General features: G+C 37.6%; 1 protein-coding gene across 1 annotated transcript; it reads left to right on the top strand.

Annotated features, from left to right (window-relative positions):
• Positions 1-99: 99 nt before the first annotated feature.
• SEPTIN10 (septin 10) lies at positions 100-22,853 on the top strand. The gene is given in 12 exon segments (XM_050331543.1): positions 100-251; positions 2,241-2,358; positions 3,097-3,292; positions 4,540-4,726; positions 8,318-8,479; positions 10,017-10,113; positions 10,686-10,851; positions 18,081-18,132; positions 18,134-18,214; positions 20,733-20,921; positions 21,145-21,241; positions 21,244-22,853. Coding segments are annotated over 12 exon segments (1,419 nt in total). The 5' UTR covers positions 100-221; the 3' UTR covers positions 21,288-22,853.

Raw genomic sequence — 22,853 nt, 5'->3', positions numbered from 1 at the left:
GCTGCCTGCCCAGCAATCACTGCCGCGGCACAGGCATCGCGCCGCCCTCCGGCCGGGAGGCGCCCGCCACCACTGCCCGCCTCGGCGGCGGAGCCGGGACCGCATCCCCGCCCCGCGCTCCTCCCCGCCGCGTGGCTCTCGCCCTTCGGCGGCAGCTGCGGGCGCGATTTTCCCTTCATCCCTGCTTTCCTCACTTTTTCCCTTCCTCGCCTGGTGAGGCGATGGCTGCTTCCGATGCCGATCGGCACCCGGTAAGTCCCCTCCGGGTGTGGGAAGGGGCTGGTGAGCAGCCCTATGAGCTGGGGGTCACCCCGGCGCGGCTGAGGGCACGGATGGCCCGCCAGCGCCGGCACCGAGAGGGGAAGGAGAGCGGCGGTAACTCTGTGCCAGGAGGTGGAAGTGCCGCCCGATCTGAGCTGCCCTCGCCGCGGGGCACCGGGGGCTGCGTGGCGGGCGCTGATGAGGGCCGCGTCAGGGCGGGGGTCGGGACTGCGCGGGAGGTGGATCCTCCCTCCGCAATCCCGGAGCTGCCAGGCTTTTAGAACACTTGTTGTTAAAGGAACTTATTGACAGATGTCACCCTTCTTAGCGCTCCTCTGGCGCATTGCATATTTCAAGTAATAAGTGGAGTCGTGGCTATTGAAGAGTTGCTTCTGCTTCATGGTAAAGCTGCCGGCTTTACCACGCTCTGAGGACGTCGAACCCATCCACGCGCCAGTACTGGAGCGTTAGTTCCCTAATGCCCACACCTGTCCGTGGTTGTGGAAAACTCAAGGCGCTGAAATAGTCCCATTCGGGATGCCCATGGGCAATGTGGTGATGTCCCCCCTCGGGGCTGATGCCCAGGCATCCTTTCCCAGGGCTTCTGTGCAGCCTGCGTAGCCTCCTGGGGCTGGCGGGACCCTCGCCTCCTGCCCCGGCACACGTCTGTTACTTTTTTTTTAGGTTTTGAACAGCAAATTTCAGTCATCTCTACCAGCCCAGTGGAAAGCTAGCTTTTTGCTTGGACTGCCGGTTTGGTCCTGCAGAGGCTTATGCAGAAAGATGCTTGTAGTCTTGAGACCCAGCTTTTGCTGGGGAATGGCCCAGCGTTGTGCAGTTTTAGTCAGAAATATGTGGCAGATTTAAAAGATAACTAATTTTTTTAGTTTCTTTCTGCAAGAAAAAATAATTTTTAAATGTTAAGCTGTCGCAGGCAATGATTTGTCTTTGCATGCTGTTTTTAATGGGCAAGATGACTTGATATACACTGAAATACTTGATTAAATCATAGAGTGGTTTGGGTTGGAAGGGACTTTAAAGATCATCTAGTTCCAACCCCCCTGCTGTGGGCAGGGACACCTTCCACTACATCAGGTTGCTCAGAACCACGTCCACTGTAATGAATCTGCAGAAATCTAGATGCATTAGCTGTGCTACCAGCCTTTTAAAAAAGGGGTGAGGGAAGGAGTGAGATGTAATTTAGACCATCTCAGGCTATCTGTATTACGTGCTGTTTTGTTCAGAGTATCAATTCTGAGGAAGCAGTGAGAAACAGGAAGTATTTATGGGAATATTGCAGCTTTACTAGCATCCAGATGATAAGGTTTGAATTATTCACTGAATAAAATTGAATGAGATGCTGTCTTCAAGCATAATTAAGCTGCACCATGCAACAGATACTAATTCGAAGAGACTGGCTAGTAAGGTAACTGAATTGCTTTCAGTGTGATCTACAGTTCGTAATTTAGGGTTAGATTTCTTACTGTAGGGTAATTTTAGATTAGATATTAGGAAGAAATACTTTACTGTGATGGTGGTGAGGCACTGGAATAGGTTGCCCAGAGAGCTGTGGATGCTTCATCCCTGGAAGTGTTCCAGGCCAGGTTGGAGCATCCATGGACTTGGAGCAACCTGGTCTAGTGGAAGATGTCCTTCTTTAGGTCTTAAGGGATCCCTTCTTAAGGGATCTTTAAGGTCCCTTCCAACTGAAACCATTCTATGATTCTATGATTTTTGAATTACCACCATTTTTCTAATCTGGCAATACACTAGTAACTTGTTTTTCAACTACATGATGTATTATTTCTTTTGGAAGTAGTAGTTGTTGACAGATTTTTTTTTTTCAGACTTTGGCTTTTCTTCATTGCATGTAAATCGCAAGGAATGTGTTCCAGCTTACTATTAGAGTTAATTTGTTGCAATTGCTAACTGCTTTGCAAATAGCTTCATTAACATATTTTTAAATTATTTTTCTGTAGAAAAATGATGACTGTCGAACTTTATCCTTGTCTGCGCATGTTGGGTTTGATAGTTTACCTGACCAGCTGATTAAGAAATCCATCAAGCAGGGCTTCTGTTTCAACATTCTTTGCGTTGGTGAGTAGTATCTGGGTGCTTCAAGGCTTTAGTAATATAGCTGTCCTTAGGAACTGAAGTAACTGAAGGTAACTGAAATTTAAATCCACTTGTGGTGTTAAACAGTTTCTTTAATGTTAAGCATGAACTATAATTCTACCCCTTCCCCTAGCTTTGCTTATTTGTGTCCATTCTTTGGTTTTATGTTTAGCATTTTTGTAAACAACATGAAGACCAAAAATGTTGAAAACCGATGCTATGAGTTTATTGGTTTGTCAGCATTTTTTGGATTCTTCTGAGTGAACTGGACTACACTTGTAACAAAGAGCTTCAGGTTAAAATCCTAAAATTCCAAGGTGGTGTTGCTGAAGTGTTTTTATACTTATCAAATATTTGCTCTAGTATTTTACCCTTATTCATAAAAACCCTTTGTTGAACCTTGTATTTTCACAGCTAGCTATGTAACTTCTTAAAATCTGTAGGAAATTAGTTCATACTTTTAAAGAAATCAAAGTGTCAAGAGACTGTTCTGCTTATTACTCATTAGCTGGTAACTTACCCTAATATGTAGGATGAAAAAAATTTGGTAAAAGATATTTAGTGTTCAGTAAAGGAACGCAGGAATGCATTTTGCTTGGAGAAGTCAATTGAGAAGTTTTTGTGTAAATTTGTTGAGTTTCTGTGGTAGCACTCTCTATGCTTATTATGTATTTACTTGATGTCCAAAATGTCTTCCCCAACCCTTCTGTTTAACTTTAGGAGAAACTGGAATTGGGAAATCTGCCTTGATGAACAGTTTGTTTAACAGCAATTTTGAGGACCCTCCATCAACACATTTTCTGCCAAGTGTACAACTTAGAACCCAGACTTACGAAGTTCAGGAAAGTAATGTTCTTTTGAAGCTGACCATTGTAAATACAGTGGGATTTGGTGACCAGGTGAACAAAGGAGATAGGTCAGTGCCCTTGTGTCCCTATGTTATGCAGAAGTTTTGGTCCTAACGTCAAGTTGATTTATCTTTGGGCTTTGTAGTGAATGTTTGGCTTACATATGTTCTAAATATATTGTTAACTGTTTTTACTGTGTAGCAAAGTAAACACATTTTTCTTTTCATGTAGGAAATTCCTTCATGAATCAGATGAAATCTACCCCTTTACTTGTGATATATTCTTTTATAAATGTGTGTACATACAACATGCAGTAGTTTCTTTTGGGGCATAGGAAAGCAGGGAGGCCAAAGGGAGGCTTTTTAAACAGCCAAGGAGTTGGTCAAGTACTGTAGATTGGGACATGTTGAAGACCTTGAACTGGAAGTAACATCCTGTGGATTACTGAAGGCCTCTGTTCTTTATGTTGGATGGATTTGTAGAGGTAGTGCACTAGTGTCTTTCCAAACTTTTTTTGAGTCTCTGCTTTTATGAGTTGAAGATTTTACAGTATACGGAGCTGTCTCAGCAGATTTTGTTTCTTTTACCCTAATTGTAAAGAATTTATGCTATTTGAGTGCCTAAATGGTGGCAATAATAAATGAAGGCTGGAGAGTCATGTTAAGATTGTCGTGAGAGCCATGGTTTATGGTATATAACTGGATTATATGATAAATGTAAGGGTATGCTGCTTCTGCATCTAGAAACACTTCCTTTTTGAAAGCAGATTATAATCTGGTTTTAAGTAGGATAAAGTATACTTAGGCTGTACCTGTTTAGATTTACATTATTCTTCTACATTTCTCATTTTCAGTTTTTATCTATTGTTTAAGAGCTCTCTCATTACAGTACTTTAGAAGATAAAGTTCTGTCCTGTTTCTTGATACTATTGGTTGCATATTTTTTCTTTTCTTGTATTGTACCTAAGAGGTTATTGTGTCTTTCTTATATCTAAGAGTTCTGCGTTTGCACAGCTTGATGGCAAAAATTTAAAAACATCACTTGGGAAGATCAGTTGTAATCATAATTAACTTTGTGTACCTTTTTCCACTAATGGTAGCTAGGAAATGTTTTATCTGTATTAGATACACAATTCTTTTTTGAGTTGCTTTTCAGAAATTAAGATTAATCTGTGCATTTAATTTTTTGCTCTGCTTTAGCAGCCTTTTGACACGTAAAGCAAAAATCCATAAAACAATGCAAGAGGAATTCCCTTTTTAGTTTGACTCCGTTTAGGAGTAGCTAATCTCTAGTTTTTAAATTTTATTTCCTACAGCTATCAGCCAATAGTGGATTATATAGATGCACAATTTGAAGCCTATCTCCAGGAAGAACTGAAAATTATACGTTCTTTATTTAGCTACCATGATACTCGCATCCATGTCTGCCTCTATTTCATCTCACCTACAGGACGTTCCCTAAAAACCCTAGATTTGTTAACCATGAGAAGCCTACACAGTAAGGTAAGACTTTGAAACAGAGTTCCAAGAGTTTGTCTTCATTTCTGAAGCATCTTGAAGCTTTCAGGTCCACTACCACCTTTCAATTTTATATCTGTGTGTTTGATTTTGCAGTGTGTTGGTTTTTTGGGTGCTGGTGTACCTTAAGTTTGGAATAAATTATCTCTGCAAGTAGCTTGCAGTTCATCACTTGTTTATTCACAAGTCAAAAGGAGAGAGACATCCAACAAGAACATTGAAAAAAAGTACAGCATGGTTTGAAAAAATAGTAAAAGAAGTAGAACTACACCAACTTTAAAACCGTAAATATCATATGGAGATTGGATAGGGTACCTTCCATGAGTGCTGTGGTATTTCTAATTAAGCTTGTTTCTAGTTCTGGGGCTGCTGGAAAGTTGGCATATAAAAGGCTTTGCAGTACTATGAAGATCTTTGTTTTAGATAAGTGAAGAGGCATGTGCCACGAACAGAACACCCTGCCAATGTGGCTTTTTCAAAGATAGACTGCAGTAGTGTTTTAACATGTTTATTTGTTTAGAAAGCTTTAAAATAGCAGTTTCCAGTGTAATTACTTGCACTTCCTAAATCCTTAATTTTTTTCCTGTAAATAGGACTGTGTGAAGTAGATGAAGCTAAATGTTTAACCTATTTTAAGAAATCTTACATCATTTGGATTCAATTTGTTGAAATGTTGAGAAATATGAAAACTTAAATGCATTTTCTGTGCCTTTAGTCCTTTCCTTTGTGCTTTAATAGAGCCCCTCCTTGCTAGATTTTCTTTCTGCATTTTCTTGACACTTCTCCAAGATAAGAAGGATTAAATCAGCTGTCTAGTCTGTGTTTGTGATAATGAGCATGTTTGGGATTTTTTTAAAATTTTGTTTGTGGATGTATTTTGCATTTTGAACCTTCTCAATAGCACAGAGCAAGTGGAGTGAAGGTGTGGTGGTACAAAGGTAGGGGAGAGCGGGGTCACTTCTGTGTGCTGTGTTGTTGGTTTATGCCAGATTTAAATGTTTATGAAACTACTCTAGAAAATAGGACAATCTCAAGGACCGTGTTCTACACTGAGTTTTGAAGTTGGAGTTTGTGTTTAATCACAAAAATACTTGTTTTGTAGGTTGTGCCCTCTCCCTTTAGAACAGTGTTTCTTTCAAAAGAAAATTATATAGATGCATGATTCTCAGCATCCTGAGTAAATATTTCCATCAGAATAACTAAAAGTAATTCTGCTTTGGGGAATTTGGCTCCTAGCCACCTACTGTAATTATTTTTAGTTCTGCTTTGGCACAAAAAGAACATGAACCACATGGAACTTGATTATTTTATCCCTTTGCAATGGATTTTACTTTCTGATTTTACTACTGAAATACACAGTAAAAGTATATACTTTAACTGTAGCTTGGTTTCTGTCTTATAGTGTAACATACTTGTGGTGCTTTTGGTACTGCATTCTCTTATGCCTATTAAGAATTTGGGATTTCCTAGAATGTGGAAATCCCTGGGTGCATTTTCTGAGAACAGGGTTCCCTAAAGAGAAGATGTTACAGCCACATCAAATGTGTAAATCTATGTCAAAAAGCTGCTCTCAGTTTCTTCCTAAAGCCACCACAGTGTACATCGTGTGCTTTTGTTACGGTCTGCTTGGTACAAAACAAGACCAGATTACATAGCACAGAGGTAGAGAGGGCTCTTGGAATAAGATAAGGTCATTGTGTACTCTGTAATCCTGGGAGCAAAACACCAGAGTATCTGTGGTCAGTTAATTTTTCTCCAATTATAAATTGGATGACTGGCTAAGAATTTGGGCTGTAGCTTTTAGGCATTGAAAAATCCTATAGTTTTGCTTAGGATGCGATCACTACAGACCAGCCAGGTTTCATTCACAGATTAAGGGAATCTTTTTCTGTACCCTTTCTTGCTGGGAATAGTGATTATTCAACTAAGAGATCTGCAGTTTTAATTCATTCTTATGGAATTGCGTACAGGTTACAGTTAAGTCAGGAAATTACATGAGTGTACTTTGTGGGGTTTGAGGTTTTTTTTCCTTCGGAAAGAATCTTTGGAAATTTTTGTATTGATTCATAGAGATACTCTTAAATCAGCTTGCTCTTGCAACCAATAATGATTTCAAAAATATATAAATTTCCATAATATGTATGTGTTTAAATTCTAATACAATGGCTGTGATGTAACATCGATGTTGACAGCTGTAGTCACAGTTTCTGAGGATTTTGCTTTTCTTTTGTTACTGATCTCAGTAGTCTTTCTCTGCTATTCATTTTCTAAGAAATTCTCTCCTAATTAATGAGTGTTTGAAAAACTTTGCTGTTGAAAATATAGAATAGAGGTTAATTTGATTCTCAGGACTCTCTGTTCCATCCATTTTTAGAACTGTATTATAAAAAACCTAAATTGATGTCCCTCAGCTAATTTGATGCAAGCTGTGAATTATCCTACCTGTCCTCACTTATTAAAAAAATATATTCCAGCATTTAATTTGATTTTAGATATTTTACCCAATAGGTGCTTTGGTTGCGTAGGCTACACAGATAAGGACTATCATCATGCAGTCTTAGAAGTCATGCTTCAGAGTTGGCTTGCTTCCTTTTTGTTTGGACATTTTGCTTAGGACAGAAGTGTTATTTGAAAAATATCCATTTTGAATCTGTTCTTGAGTTTCCATGCTTAGGCATTTCCATTCAGACAGCATAATCAAAAGAATAGAAAATGTGTGGGCTTATATTTTTTTTTCTTCTCTCTTTCCGTTTTGTATCTATGATCAAAGAATTCTGTAAAATTCTCATCTTCTGAAAGATCTGGAAGAATTATTTGTATTGTTCTTCCAGAATACTTGGATATTAGCGTTCATTATTTGTATCTAGTTCTGAAAAATGTGTGTTTCGGAAGCAGTGTCAGGATTTAAAAAAAAAAAAATAGCATCTACTACTGTCCTAAGTTACTGCCACAGCTATTTTAGGAAATAGGGCAGATTAGTAGAACTGAATTTCAAGTTCTGAATAATTGGTGTAAAGTCTGGTAAGCAAGATTCTTCAGTCTTTGTCCTTCCTCTGCTCACATCAGATACTTGAGAAAGTCTTTGCTGCAGTGGTGAGGTGAAGATGATGTTGTAGCTGAAAGGAACCCAAGGAAGAAGCTCGGGGTAGGCAGGGTTTGATAGCCAGTTTCCTTTTCTTTGTGAATATAAACTCTCAGCTTTCATTTAACACCTAAACCACATTCTCTGGTGCTAGAAACTAGAACAGTCTGGTTTTTTAGTAGAAATATAAATAATGACATTTAGTTAATGGGTAGGCATTATTGTTCTTTTGAGTACTCCACTGTATGACCTCCTTCCTTGTTCTTTTCTCATATTCAATTAATTTTCAGGAAGAATTAAATAATCTGTTGCTATTTTGTTAAATGATGCCCATGAGCATATTTCTAATGATTTGTGAAGCTTTGATGTTAGTTGATGGAAAACTTTGGGTTGGGGAGAAGTTAAAGAGCTTATTAGAAAACAATGTAAGTTACAAAAGCTGTCACCTTAAAATTGAAGTCTCACACATTTCATATAATTTATATCATTAATAGGTGAACATTATACCAATTATAGGCAAAGCAGACAGCATTTCTAAAACTGAGCTACAGGAGTTCAAGAGCAAAATAATGAGTGAATTAGTTAGTAATGGCATCCAGATATACCAGTTTCCAACTGATGATGAAACTGTTTCTGAAATTAATACCATCACGAATGTAAGTAAATGACAAAACCATTTATATTTCAGTACTAAAGCATCACTCTCTAATGTTGATTATTGGAATTTCTTTCACCATTATCTTGAAGTTTGTAAGTTTGTATGTCCTGGGTTTGTTTGTTTATTTTTCTCTCCTTAAAAATCTCATATGTTTTGGCTTTTTCCTTCCCTACTTGAAAATCTTCCTGTCCCTCTGCTGTTGATATCACTTGTTTGGTTTTTTTTTTTTCTGGCTCGGCAACAGAAAAGAGGTTCTCATGCATAAATACTTTTTCTAATTTCTGGATAATTAATATATAATTACTATTATGGATAGACATTGACTTTGCCCTTTTCATCAGCAAAACAGCTTAACATGTGTTACAGAAGTATCTAGGTGCCTTGTGTTTCCAGCTTCCTCTGGTCTTTATCACGGCAAGTCTTCTGCCTGCATTTTTTTCTTTTATTTAGTACTTTCATTTGAAATTAGAGCAAATTTTCTCTGGGGATGAAAAGGTCAGATATAATTCTGGCTTATTTTCTATTGTCCTTTCAGATCCTCCCAGGATTAGCTGCCAGCTTCAACTAAGCTTCTGAGGCTAGATGACTTTGTTTTGAGCACTGTGCGTTTGTTTATGTGCAAGTGTTTGTAGATGCACATGAGCATATGTTTGTTTGTACCCAGGTTTGAAAGCAGGGAGCAGGAGCCGGTGTGCTGGAGTGCGTGGCTCTGCATCCCAGCCTCTGTTACTTGGCCAGGCAGTGACCATGTGCAGCTCTTGGTCAGTGACAGGTCCTTCTGCTGTGGGGAAGGGTGGTGGGCTCTTACCTACCCCTTCCATGCTCTGCTTAGTGATGTGTTTTCCACTTTATGATTTTTGTTTGCTTGGTCAGTTGCTGTGGGTCAGCAGGCAGGCAGTCAGCCGTTTGGGCAGCCCACAGCAGTAACTGCACCATCGGTTCCAACCCGTGATTGTCACATGACTGTGACTGGGGATATGAACTCTGACTGAATGCGAATCACGTGTTCCAGAGCAGCTTTCTGTTTGCTGATGATGCTCTTCCTCATTCAGGATGTAGTCGGCTGCCTTTGCCATTGGGGCAGACCTGCTGAATAAGGTCCAACCTGCTGTTCACCAGGTTCTTGTCCCCACATCTTATTCTGCAAAGTGCCTTTCCAGACACTCGGCCCTCAGCGTGTGCTGGACCATGGGTTTGTTCCTCCTGACGTGCAGGGCTTGGCATTGCTCTCATTACCACTGCATGAGATGCCTGTTGGCCCATTTCTCCAGCCTGTCGAGGTTCCCCTGAATTGGCAGCACACCCATCTGGGTCTGTGAACCAATCCTGCTGTTGTTATTGTAGCTTGACTTTTGTATCAGTAGATAGTGACTAGCTACTGATCTCTTCAAAGTGGTTTTTGGTTTGAAATCGCCTGTTGGACTTCCCTGAAGTGGTGTTTTTCCCCCTAATTTATTTCTGAAGTGTTTTTCAGTTGTGGCATAAGAATGAGATAAGACTTGAGAGATAAGACTTGATTGGTATGACTCTTACAGGGTCATTTGCCTTTTGCCGTGGTAGGAAGTACAGAAAAGGTGAATATTGGAAACAAAATGGTGAGAGCTCGTCAGTACCCTTGGGGCACTGTAAAAGGTAAATGAATTCTCAAAGATGTTTTTATGAGATTTTTGCTGTTGTTGTTGAAGTGTAAAATTCACCAGTAATACAAGGGGCTGGTCCACTGATGCCATGCTGATTGTATTTTGGATCAACAGCTTAAGAAGTTTAGCAATTAATATTTGAGGTGTACACTAACTGGTAGTTTTATCAACACTGATACATCCTTGGAATCAAGGTATGAGATGGTGTATGTAGTATTTGGGTAGGGTAGTATGGTGACTGTTCCTGTAGCACTACCAAATTTCAAACTGTATGATTGTCAGTAAAGAAGGGGGTAAAAAAGAATAAATGTGGTGGTGTTCAGCTCAAACAGGAAATCAAGACACTTTGAAACATGTTCACCAGTACTTACGGTTCTTCGGTTCTTCAGTGTCGTATGTAAGAAATTACAAGGAAGTATAAGAGGTATAATAAACAATGCTATACCTTTTTCTAGAAGTATGTTTAGTAAACAAAATAAATGAATCTCAGTGCTGTTTGAAATGTATTATAACTATTTTGCTACTCGTGCATAATAATAAAATCTTTTTCTTTTTACCAATTAGTGGAAAATGAGAACCACTGTGACACTGTAAAGCTTCGCAAGATGCTTTGCACAAATATGGAAGACTTAAGAGAGAAGACTCATGCACAACATTATGAGTTGTACAGACGCTGCAGACTGGAAGAGATGGGTTTCAGAGACATTGGCCCCAAGACCAAACCAGTCAGGTAAAGGACTTCATGTGCAGCACTTGCTTTCAGCATCCATTCACCTCACATTTGACTGTATCAACCCAATACAGAGCAGTGTTCATACACAAAATAGGTTTTCTATGAGGGAAAGAAAAGTTTGGGTTTTTTTAAATCAAAGGATGTAGCTGTTCATTCAGTTATCTTCACGGAGAAGTGTATGGGATTAAGTGAGCATTGCTTTTAAAGACATGCAAGTGAGATGTATTTTGAAATCTTTCTCTTTTATTATAAACCTGGGGATTTTAATTTTTCTCAGGAAAAATGTCTGCTTTCTTCAGGTACATGTACTTTATTAATTTTTTAATTATTTTGTAATCGGTCAGAATCCCGATGGGAAAGAACTGATGCATCAGGAGTTGTTCATGGTTTACTGAAGTGCTGTGATTGCATAAGTGGGAAATACTGACTTAAACCAGGCATGAAAACCAAATAATACTTTGCATTAAGAACAGTTTCTAATGATTGGAACCTACTAGTTTGTTGATGATTTACTTAGTGATCAGAATGTCTTTACCCATTCTGTTCTGGTAAAAATAAATGTCTTCCCTCCAAACAGTTGGTTTTAGTGGCTTAAATTCTTTGCTTTCACCTGTTCTTTGCACAGAAGTTTTAAGTAAGTCGCGGTTACTGTAACTTGTAGAAATGGAGCAGCATTTCTTTCACTTTGACTAGATCTAGTTCATATATTGTTCAAACAATAAAAATTAAGTAAGATTAATGTAGACAAGGAAAATGCTGGATGTGGACAGTTTTTTCTGAAGTCCTAATGTCAAGGCTCATTTGCAGATTAGTTCATTTAGATGATCTTGACCTGTCCATGTCTCACAGTAACCTCTTGAATATTCTCTTGACTTAACAAGAAAGGAATACATCCTTTTCATAGAGAACCAAAGGTGAAAGAGGTTTAAAACCAACTGAAATTAACCATAGCCTTTCATTTGGTTTAGGTTTAAGAACGTAGGTTAACAGATAATGTCTCATTGTCTTTGTCCAGGGGAAGCTTTTTTTAGAGATTTGTTCATGGCAATACTGACTGCAGTACCTTTGGCTTTTCTGAACTTGAATGTCACAATGTACAGCCATCTCAAGAAAGAAGTTAAATTATAAAAAGTATCATCCACAGAAGTATTTTCTTCCACAAACTCAAGAATTCTCTTTGTAAAACCCATACACAGTTTGATTTTACTAATGGTCTAAAATGGTAGGTTTGTATCAGAATGTGCTGGTATTTTACACTTCAGAAGCTGGTTTAGAAATCGATTACTTCGTGGATGTACAGAAGAGTTGAGTTCCCTCTGGTGTGTAGTTTTTATGTATGGCCCACTAAATGTCAGGTTTATTGAGAGATTTTTGGCAAGAAAGTACGTTTAATAATTAGTTTTGGTAAACTGGATCTATTGAAAATGTCATTTATTTGGAAGGATGAGAATAGATGTTCCACAGGACTCCAGAAAACAAACTTTTCCCCAGGTTTACTGCAACAGGAAAAGCATGACTAGGGTGGGTGTGGTTGTCCCTCAGTTGTGTGGCATAGTGAATGACACAGAGGTCTGAAAGAGAAGGTGTTTGGTGTTTTGGGAGAGATGTTTTATGATACCATAAGAAAGGAAGAGAATTTAGGGATCTGTATGCAGTGTAATTAGCAGACACCCATAAGGTGTTTTATAAAGCTACTGAGGAAACCATAAAAAGTGTCATCCTCAGCAGTGTGATAGAAAATGTCTTTTTACTAGAGGAAGTTCAGTGCTTCCTGTTTTGATGACTTGTACATTTAAATATCTTTCAGAATAGGGACTATCCAGTTGTTCTAGGCAAAAATGTGTTATTAAATTGTCATCCTCTTTGTCCTTAAAGATGTTTACAATATATACAGGTGGATTCTGAGAGCTGTAGTTTTAAAGTCAAATTAATATTGCATAGCAGTATATACCTTATGATTAAAATTTTATGCTGCTTGTGTAAATAATGATCAAAATGCATGCCGAGAAGTCATATTTTGTGCCTCTGATGTAGCTGTCTACGTATTAAATTTGATAATCTGAATTGGGTTATTTGATGTAAATTTAGAAAACTTTTGCTAGACTTGAATAATTGGCTATTTGTAGCATTTGAACATCAACACTTGAGACACTTTTAGCATGTTGTGAAGGTGCATGTGACATTCCTCTACCACTCTTTTGAAGTACCGCAGTAGTTTATTCATCCAAATTTGTAAGCCACTGCAAAGCAAACCCAGTAATTCTTGGGTGTTCAGCTACCTTGTGAGGTAGGTTGTGGGCAGACATCTGTAAAGGCTTTTCACTCACATGTGAAAAATCACATTGGCAAGCTTTATTTTTTATGGGAGATGTAGAAAGGGATGGATTCAGCACACAACAGAAAAATATGTTTGCATCTATATTACTAGGTGTGAGAAGGGAAAATAAAGGTAGTAACAGTCTGAAGTGACTGTTTTGTGTACACTTTTAAAATACCTATTCCCTATATTTTCCTATATTTTTTGTGAAGCTGTTTCATAATAGCCTTTTTAATTTATTTATTTGCAATTACATTCTAAGAATGAAGTAATGAAGTCAGCGGATAGCAGAGTATATGTGTTATGGTTTATGCATTTTATCTGTTGTATTTTTTTTTTACTGCTTAAAATTGGGATTTGCCTATCTTTGTTGTTGAAAAGTAAAGACAGGCTATGTTTTGCTTGTGGATGATCTAGTACTGCCTTTTCCATGGTCCAATTATGTCCATTTGGAACATGAACTCCTACTTTCAGGTCATTCTCGGTGAGAGATATTTGCTGAGACATTTTGAATAGAAAAATTGGGAATAGTTGAAAACAGAAATCTGGACGTGAAGAGTACTACCAGCAAAGCAAACTTCTAAATATATTCACACATGTAGTTAGGTTAGGTGTTTGGATGGAAGGAGAGGAATAGTAGCATTTTGAAGCTGGACATTTTGTTAAGTCCGTTTTTTGGTCTAGGGGAAGTTGGTGCCCAGAGGGACTTCCTTGATTTGAAAGAAGAAAACTAATAGACCAGCGTCTGTTGAAAAAAGCTGAAGATTGATATTCAGGCTGTGTGCTTGCATTTAGACTCTCTGTTAATCATTGTCTGGTTTAGCTGTTTTTCTGTCACCATAATTGCAATTGTTTCTTCATCATAATTGCAATTAAGCATAATTGTAACATAAGCAGCTTGTTTGCTCAGTACGTGAGGAATCATATATTCCATGCTTTATTCCTCCATGAAACTGGGATATTCAGACCTTGCTGTTCTTGAACTTGTTTATATTTCAATCTGTTTTGAAGATGATGATAGAAAAGCAGGAAGGATTCAGTAATATGAATAAAGTTTATGTGCAGGAGAAGGTTGATATGACTCTTGTTGTCTTTTCTAAGAAAAGAAACCTAATATCTGAAAAGCTATTAGACTTTTTTCTTTAGAAGTCTCTTGGGAATGGAGTTCATCTGACCAGCTGCAGATCTTTGCATTTGAGCTCAATATTTTAACTGTCTTAAGGAGAGATTGAACTACATCCAAAATACCTATTTTTCATGCCTGCACTGGGAAAACGGTAATTATCTACATCTACAACAACCTTAGCATTGCTTAATATCAACTCAGGTAGTTAGGTAGTCAAGGCATCATGCTAGAAATACCTGCCAGTAGTTAACCTTTAATTTTCTTTGGTTTGTTTGGTTTGGTTGTTTTGTGGGTTCGTTTGTTTTGGGTTTTGTGTGTGTGTTTGTTTGGGGTTTTTGGTTTTCTTTGTTTTGGTTTTTTAGTTTTTCTGATATACCTTAATTGATAGTCAAATGTTATGCAAGAAGTTACTTTCAAATTTGAAAGCTTGAAAAAATTTAAATACCTATGTTCAAAGTGCACAAACATTGTGTTCCACTGGGAGTTGAATTCAATTCAGAGTCTTTATTTATGAACGTAACGTGTTTGATTTGCATCTTTAGGCTTCCATGCTTTAAGTCTTATGCAGACAGAGAAACTGTATGTCACAGCTATGCTTCTTCAGAAAGGTAGTGCTGGTGTGTATGATTAGTTTAGACTTTCTTCACAATCCCTTCCTCCAAAACCTTAATAAGAATGCATTATTTAAATAAGTAGCTATAACATTTAGATTTTTCAAGTGTCTTTGTACAGAGTATAAAATTCTGGAGGTCTAACCCAGAAGAATGAGAGAACCTATGAACTTGTTTTTCATAATGTTCTAAATGAGAAGCAGTGAAACCAGTCCTCAGATAAACTGAAAAGTGTTGTACTGTGAGTAATGGATGCAGTAATGTTGAAAGGATTGGCTTAAGATTTGGTGAACTACTTCCCCCTCCTCCCCAGACCTCCTAAAACCAAAGAGTGTTTGAGTCATTATGGTGCTATCTCCGAAATGCAGAAGAGGAGATTTTGTTCTAGTTTTGTCTTTGTGATTTCCAGAACAATTCAGTCCAGGGGGAGGGGGCATTTCAGAGGGTCATAGAATGGTTTGGATTGAAGGGGTCCTCAAAGACCATCTAGTTCCAAACCCCCTGCCATGGGCAGGGACGCTTCTCACTAGACCAGGTTGCTCAGAGCCCCATCCAACCTGGCCTTTAACACTTCCAGGGATGGGGCATCCCAAACCACCCTCACAGTAAATTTAAAATATTCACTTAATTTCTTCTCTTCCTTCTACACTTAATTTGATAACTTAGTAAATCCAGTGTCTTCAAAGTCAATCTTTTACTAATTTCAAGACAAAATTGCTTTTACCTGGTAAAGTAACCTAGGTTGAGTCTAAAGACATCCACATGAAGAAATGAAGGTGTGATTGCAGCATGTAAGCTCAGTCTAGCACTTGCTCTAGCAGCTGTATTGCACCCAAAGGCAGCATGTTTGCTGGCAGAACTGACACTGGGTGCAAAGGCGTGTCTGGTGTGAGACTGCTGGCACTTGAAAAAGCTGTGTTGTAGCTTTATTGTCTAAACTTAAGGATTCCGTGAATTAATGTATCTGTATGAAAACCATGCCCCCTTGTTATGTGATAGATAGAATTAGAATTTCAGGATGACCCAATTTACTTCACAGCTGGTTAAAAAAAAAAACAACAAACAAATAAAAAAACAAAGGGGTGATTGTTCTGAATATATTTTGTTGCTGTGTAGTGCTCAAATAAGATAGAATAGGAAGAGCACTCTGACCTTGATAACTTAAAAACATTGTCTGCATGTGCAATTTCAAGATGATTCTTCTCTCTCTTTAGATGATATTTTGAATACAAATAAGAAACTTTAGGACTGTGAAATTGCCCAGTCATCATAAATATAAATATAGAAGAGAGTAATTAAAGCTTACTGTTGCTCTAAATAATTAACTTTTTAAATGCCCTTTTAAGTAAGTCTTTCCATTTATAAACTTTTTAAATAGAAACAGTAAAAGATAAGACAAAACCTGATACGTAAGTATGGATATGTATTAAAAATATAAAGCAAAATTAAATATTTTATACACATACCTATTTATTTTACACTAGAGTGGAAGGCATGAGATACCTGGCAAAGGACAGTAACTGATGTTAGCTGAGAAGGGCTGACTAGTCAGTGCTCATGAAGTGTTAGAAGAGATCAGTGGTGTAACAGAAACAAAGAGCTTGAACATTATCCATGTTTTGATCTGTTCATAAGCACAATGTCCTAGAAGATAATGGGCAGGTGCTTTTGAGTTTCTAATAACCATTAGCACAGCTATGATCCACCAATTCTGCCTCTCTGGAATCCTGTGACTCAGAAAAGTTTGTGGTAAATGTTTTGATGGAAGAACTTGTGTCATTAAGCAGTTTTGTTTTCCATAGGCAGTGTGCACTTTGGTGTATCAGATACATCTGTGTCCAAGCTCCATTCATTTTTCCTTGAAAAGCTGAACACTTTCTGCCAGCACTGGGTGATAGCAGTGGGTACTATAGACCTCACACCTCTAGTAGTTTATTTGTATGAATAAATTACCAGTGTCTTTTAATTTGACATAATATGCTTTGCCACAAAAGAAGTATCTCAATTTTGAGTGCCTGTTGTTTGGACAAAAAACATTATCTTGTGTACTAAAAGGAAAGGGAGGCATAGATTTAAAAGTAAAGAGATGTTTTAGTTACTTGCTGATTTGTTCTGTTGCCAGGTATTTACTCAATGATCTGAACTAATTTGCACCTCCTGTATAATTTCAAATATAAGTATGCATGTATGCAGTGTATTTGCTTCTGGGAGAGAGGATTCAGGAAAACCCAAACAATCTTGAGGTTTTGACTAATGCACGTTGGAAAGTAACCCTGTCTTGGGAGCCCCTGGTGGTCTAGTGGTAAAGGCGCGGCGCTGTCACCGCCGAGACCCGGGTTCGATTCCCGATCAGGGCCACTCCCGGGCAGGTGGGGCTCGTTAGCCCTTGAAAGGCAACCCATCTACGTCCTAAGGACCTCGCTGCCACCGTCCAAGCTCGCTTGGCCCCGGCAGATGAACCTTAGGATTAAAGGGTGGGCTCAGTTCCGCGCACACTGTGTCTCACCTAAAAAATCCAATGCGCAGGCTGGAAGGTGGAAAGACCTTCCCCGGATCTTCGCTCGCAAAGACTGGCCATTATTATTACTTAGGAAATTGTTTTTATTCTATATTAATATAACTGCCATATTTAAATTTTGACATTACATAAAGAGGGTGCTATATATTTTGAAGATCCTGTTATTGTCTTTAATTTTCATACAGGAGTAATAACTTTTTTTAGTTGTGTTAATGTTCCATATTAATTGCTTTTTTAAGTTCCTACTTTAAGACTGAGGTTTTACAATGCGGAAGTTCTGGGGGATTTTTCTGGCAATTTCAGTGTTCCATTAGTAAGCAGCTTAAAGGAGAAATTTATGCATGCTGGAGTCAGCAAGGTATAACTCAAGTCTTTAGAACGTTAGATGCCTATAAGTGCTGTATTTATTTTGAAATGTAAATTGCCCAGGAGCAGTTAGCATAAATAATTTTACTCAGGGTTGTTTACATTAATAAAAAAATAGGAATATAAGATGCTTGCTTCTGTTCAGGTTTGTTTATGAATTTTTATGTGGGAAGCTGTAGAAGTTAATATTTCAGATGAATATTAATTGTTCAAATGATTTTCTAGATTGTTGGTTTTCCACATTGAATAAAGCAACGTGCTGGAAACTTGCTTGTTTTTGGACTTCAGTCTGCAGGAAGCCTATGAGACAAAGAGGCATAAGTTCTACCTTGAACTGCAAAAGAAAAGAAGAGGAGATTAAACAAGAATTTGTGCAGAGAGTGAAGGAGAAAGCAGCAGTGTTGAAAGAGGCAGAGCAAAAGGTAAGCATGCCTGTCTATATTGTTTGCTGAGCTTTGGAACAGTTAAGTTCTTAACAGAATCACTCGTTGATGTTTATAATTTCCTAATATTTTGAGGACAGTAATGCTTTAAATCAAAAGCAGATTGATTACACAGATTGATTGGTTTAGCAGATTGATTAGGCACAAGCAAACAAGAGAATATGACTTAGGAGGAGCAGCTGAGGGATTGATTAGCCTGAACTAAAGGAGGCTCAGGGGAGACTTTACTGCTCTTTAGAACTACCTGAAAAGAGGTTGTAGTGAGATGGGGATTGGTCTTTTCTGCCAGGTGACAAGATAAGAGGAACTGGCCTCAGGTTGTGTCAGGGGAGGTTTAGGTTGGATATTAGGAAAAATGTCTTGACCGAAGGGCTTGCTGAGCACTGGAACAGGCTGCCCAAGGCACAGTGGTGGAGTCACTGTCCCTGGAGGTGTTTAAAAGCCCTGTAGGTGTGCCACCTGCGGGCATGGTTTAGTGGTGGACTTGGCATTACTGGGTTAATGGTTGGACTCGATTTTGAGGGTCTTTTTCAGCATAAATGATTATATCCTTCTATAAATGGCAATTTTTTTTGGAAGGAAGAAGCTTACAGTCTAATGGCTTTGGTGGACAGCAGGGCCAAATCTATAGAGTAGGAGTTGATATGGTGAAGTAAAAGAGTGATGATTGTAATAGTTGTGTTTCTTTGTCTTCTCTAGCAGTATGCTGAGAAACATTGGTAAGTTATAGCAGCACACTAGGTACTTTCCATGCATAGATTGCTCTGTAAAAACCAAGATTTTAGGAAAAAATGCCATGTATGTTTTTATGAGATCCAGATTCAGTTATTAAATCTAAGCTAGCCTTCAGGTTGAGAAGTTTGAAAGTGTGGTGTTTTTGTTGGTTCAGGTTGGTTCAGGTTTTAAAGTCTCAGCAGTTCCCAGCTGCCTTAAGACTATTGGGAGATATGGAATATTTCTTTACTATGTTGTTGAAGATTTAGTCCTGTCAAGCTGGACTGAAAAAACAGGATCTTCTCATCTACCTTCTGCCAGACTCTATCATGGCCATGCATATTTATATTCAAATTACAGGTTTAATTGAAATTGGAAACCTGCGTATTTTTATTAATGTTCTTTTCTGTACATTAGTTTCTCCAGCAAAGCTGTAGCAGTTTTTTTGAGGTGTTCAGGTGCATGTTTTAAATAAGAAGGCTTAATATTTGTTTTCTAAATCTGTTAAGATCTCCATGCTACTTGTGGAGAAAAAAGATCAGATTCAGTCCTTCTCAGTAAAAGGCTATCCAATTGGAAGAATACTTGGCCATGTTCAAAGTAGGTTCAGCAAGATTTTACACAATATCTGTGATACCCTTCGATATTTTCCTTCTTTGAGTTATATGAGGTAGTTTTTGAATTCTGCATATTGCAATTGATTTACGGATATTAGTATTCCAAGTTCCTGATATGGGAAAAGGATCATGCAGTCACTCCTAAAGAACATTTGTCATATCCTCTTGCTGCTCCTTTGCCAAGAAGGGTGTGTGTGTACCTGGAAACTAAGAAAATCAGGAATTTCTGTTGTACTTAAGATTGCTTTCACACCCTTCGTTAGAGAAAACTTGTAGGTGCTCCTATAAAATCTGAGAGCTCTACTGGGTAGAACAGGAATACTTTTATATTTATATCTTAGTTATTTCTTCTTCTTTGCAAAAGAGGGAAATAAATCTCTCTGATTTCTGTACCAGTGTAGCTGCACTCAGAGTTACACCCATACAAATTAATATAGAAGCAGGATTCTAGATTTAGTGTGTGGGAAGATGGGAGATGAGGAAGAATGGAGTGAAGTAGCCTTTGGTTATCATGCATAACTTCACAGTAGGTTTAAACTGGTTAAAATATGTCTGGAGATTAAAATGCATTAATATATCAAAAGAACAGTCAGAGAACAATTACTGTAGAATAGTTAACTTCTTACAGCCCACCTGTAACTCCCCAACCAGACTTAACTCTATGTGTGTACATATTGATATTTAAATATGATCATTATATATACTGAAATGATATACACATACATGAAAATACATATCTATGTAACTAAAGTATGTATGATTCCTTACCCATTTGATTTTAGCGAAATATATTCTGCTTGACAGATCCTCATTTAATCCGTCTGCTGGTAATGGTTTCATCTTTAAAGGCCTCCTTATTTTTGATATAACAAAGATATAGTAAAATGTAGTAATTAAAGTAGAAATCTAGTACTCAATGCCTTCCACATTTTCCACCTGTACTTAGTGTATTAGCACAGCTTTGTGAGAACAGTATGACAGGAATGATTATTTTTATGGTTTGCTGTTTTCTAGTCGTAACAATTTGGGGAAATAAGTGCAATTTCTTACGACTGTAAACACCAGTTAAGGTAGGTTTTGCTGCTAATTTACAGAGGGGTTTTATGTTGTGATATCACCACCTTGTGTTACTAGCTGGAAGCGTTATTTGTGCTTTCTTAAAATAGGTACAGACTAAATTTGAATGTCTTGCGCTAATGCGTCAAGAAGAGGAACTGAAATTAAAGGAAAAGAAAGAAGTTCTAGAAGATGAAATAGCTGAGTTTATTGAGAAGAAAGCTACGGCTGAATTGCTTCAATCACAAGCGCCCGTCTCTACCCCTGTTGTTAATTTGAATAGACAAGGACTGCAGAAAGTGAGTGCTGATGCTGGTCATTAGAGGTAGCAATAAAAAAAAATCTTCACCTTCGCTTTTATAACTCAAAATTCTGTAATCTTTTAGAAAAGTCAGAAACATGCACCTATTCTGTTGTGTGATAAGAAGATAGAAGTGTGTAAAATATTGTCATGCTTGGATTTACTTTTAGAGTAATTGCTGTATATTCTATGAATATTTTTTTTCTTTTTTTCCATGAAAGAACCAAGATTCTCAACTTGAACTCCAATGCTTTGATGTCAGAGATGAAGGAATTATGAGTGTTCGAGAACAGAGCGAAAGGGAAAGTGAGGAGGAGGAGGAGTTAGAGAAATTCACCTAGGGAATTCCAGAAATAGTATTTGATTGCAGCACTCAACGCTTTGAATGTAGGGTATGTTAGTTTTATGAAGTGATCTGATTGCTGTTGTCTCATAATATATGTCTTCCTAATACAGATTTTTTAGAGAAGAGGTTGATAAAATTGGCTGTGAAATTATACAGAGTGCAGAATATGACCCGATAAAGATTTCACTTCCTTCTCTTCCACCCACTTCTTTTTTTCTCCGCTTCCAAAAGAAAAGCTTGAATTTCAGAAATATATTCAAAAGTAGTCTCCAGAATAACATGCCCAACTTCTTCATATATAAAAATTGAATTAAATGCTCATATAATAAATTAAACTGATTTAAATGTTTTTCTCCTCCAGAACTAGAAGTCAATTATCTTATTAATTTCATTTCCTGATAGGTTACAAATTTACTGCAGATGACATTTTGTTAATTAATAACTTACTGGAGTTGAAAGCAGATTTTTTGGTTCTGAATTTATTCATAACTGCTAGATTATGAAGAACTTTTGAAGCTAGGTTGGTGCACATATTTCCACAAATATGTGACATTTTTGTGGTGTATGATAAGAGCCTGCTTATGTTTTTGCCAAAATTTATTGCATTTCAACTACTGTTACTGAGTTCCTTTTCTTAGACTCCTTTTTTTCCTGGATTTACATATGAAAGTGGAATTCTTAGAAACAGAGGTCATTATCTGCACTACTATGAGTAACTCACAACTTCAGAAAATTTTTTGTTTGTTTTCTCTGGTTTGGTTTTATTTCTTCAGAGTAAGTTAAGTTTATGTGCTTGCTGTGTTTTTTTAGTTCCAGCTTTCCATAGTACTGATGACAGAAGACACAGTATTGATAATTTCTCTCGAGGAAGCAATGACTCATGGTGCACTTTTGAAGGTATAGGTGTTTCAGTTCCTTATGAAAGGAAGATATCTCTCATTGCTGCGTGCTGCAAAACAAGAATTTTTATGCATGATCTGTACACATAGAATGAGGTGATTACTGTCATCACCATGAGTTTTCTTCAAATGGTATGGTTTAGTAGTCTACTAAGTACTATTCAGTACAACTGTTGACATATTTGAACCACTTACTGATTGTGCTGACAGATTTTTGTTTATAGGCTTTTATGTATATGCAGTGTTCTAGATTTCAGATACAGTCTTTCTAATGAAAATTTATTGGAATATATTTGCAGTGGTGTACTGTTGCATGATAGTTTATCTAACATTAATTTAATATGGAAAGTACCTGTAACTTTTTGATGCTTATGAGTGTGGTGTTCAGTTACAGCTGAAGCTTTACAAAAACCATTAACTACGAGAACTGCAGGTTAAAACAAGTTTTAAATGCCTTGTGTATTTTCAGTAGCCATGATAACTAATGGGAAACTATAAGAGGTACAGTTCTCTGAAGTTCTTTTGTGCAAATGTTTGACAATGAAATACTAACCTGACAAAAGTAAAATAGATTGATTTTGCTTAAGAGTTACTCTTGTTCTGCTTTCTGTGCCTCATGTGTTATTAAAAAGGAGTAAGATTTTGTATTTATCTGAAAAAATAAATTTTTTACATCTGTTTTAAA

This window comes from Myiozetetes cayanensis, unplaced genomic scaffold (assembly GCF_022539395.1).
Source record: "Myiozetetes cayanensis isolate MyiCay16 unplaced genomic scaffold, myiCay2020 scf5-8, whole genome shotgun sequence".
NCBI classification, from domain to species: domain Eukaryota; kingdom Metazoa; phylum Chordata; class Aves; order Passeriformes; family Tyrannidae; genus Myiozetetes; species Myiozetetes cayanensis.
This window is presented reverse-complemented; position numbering and strand designations above follow the sequence as displayed.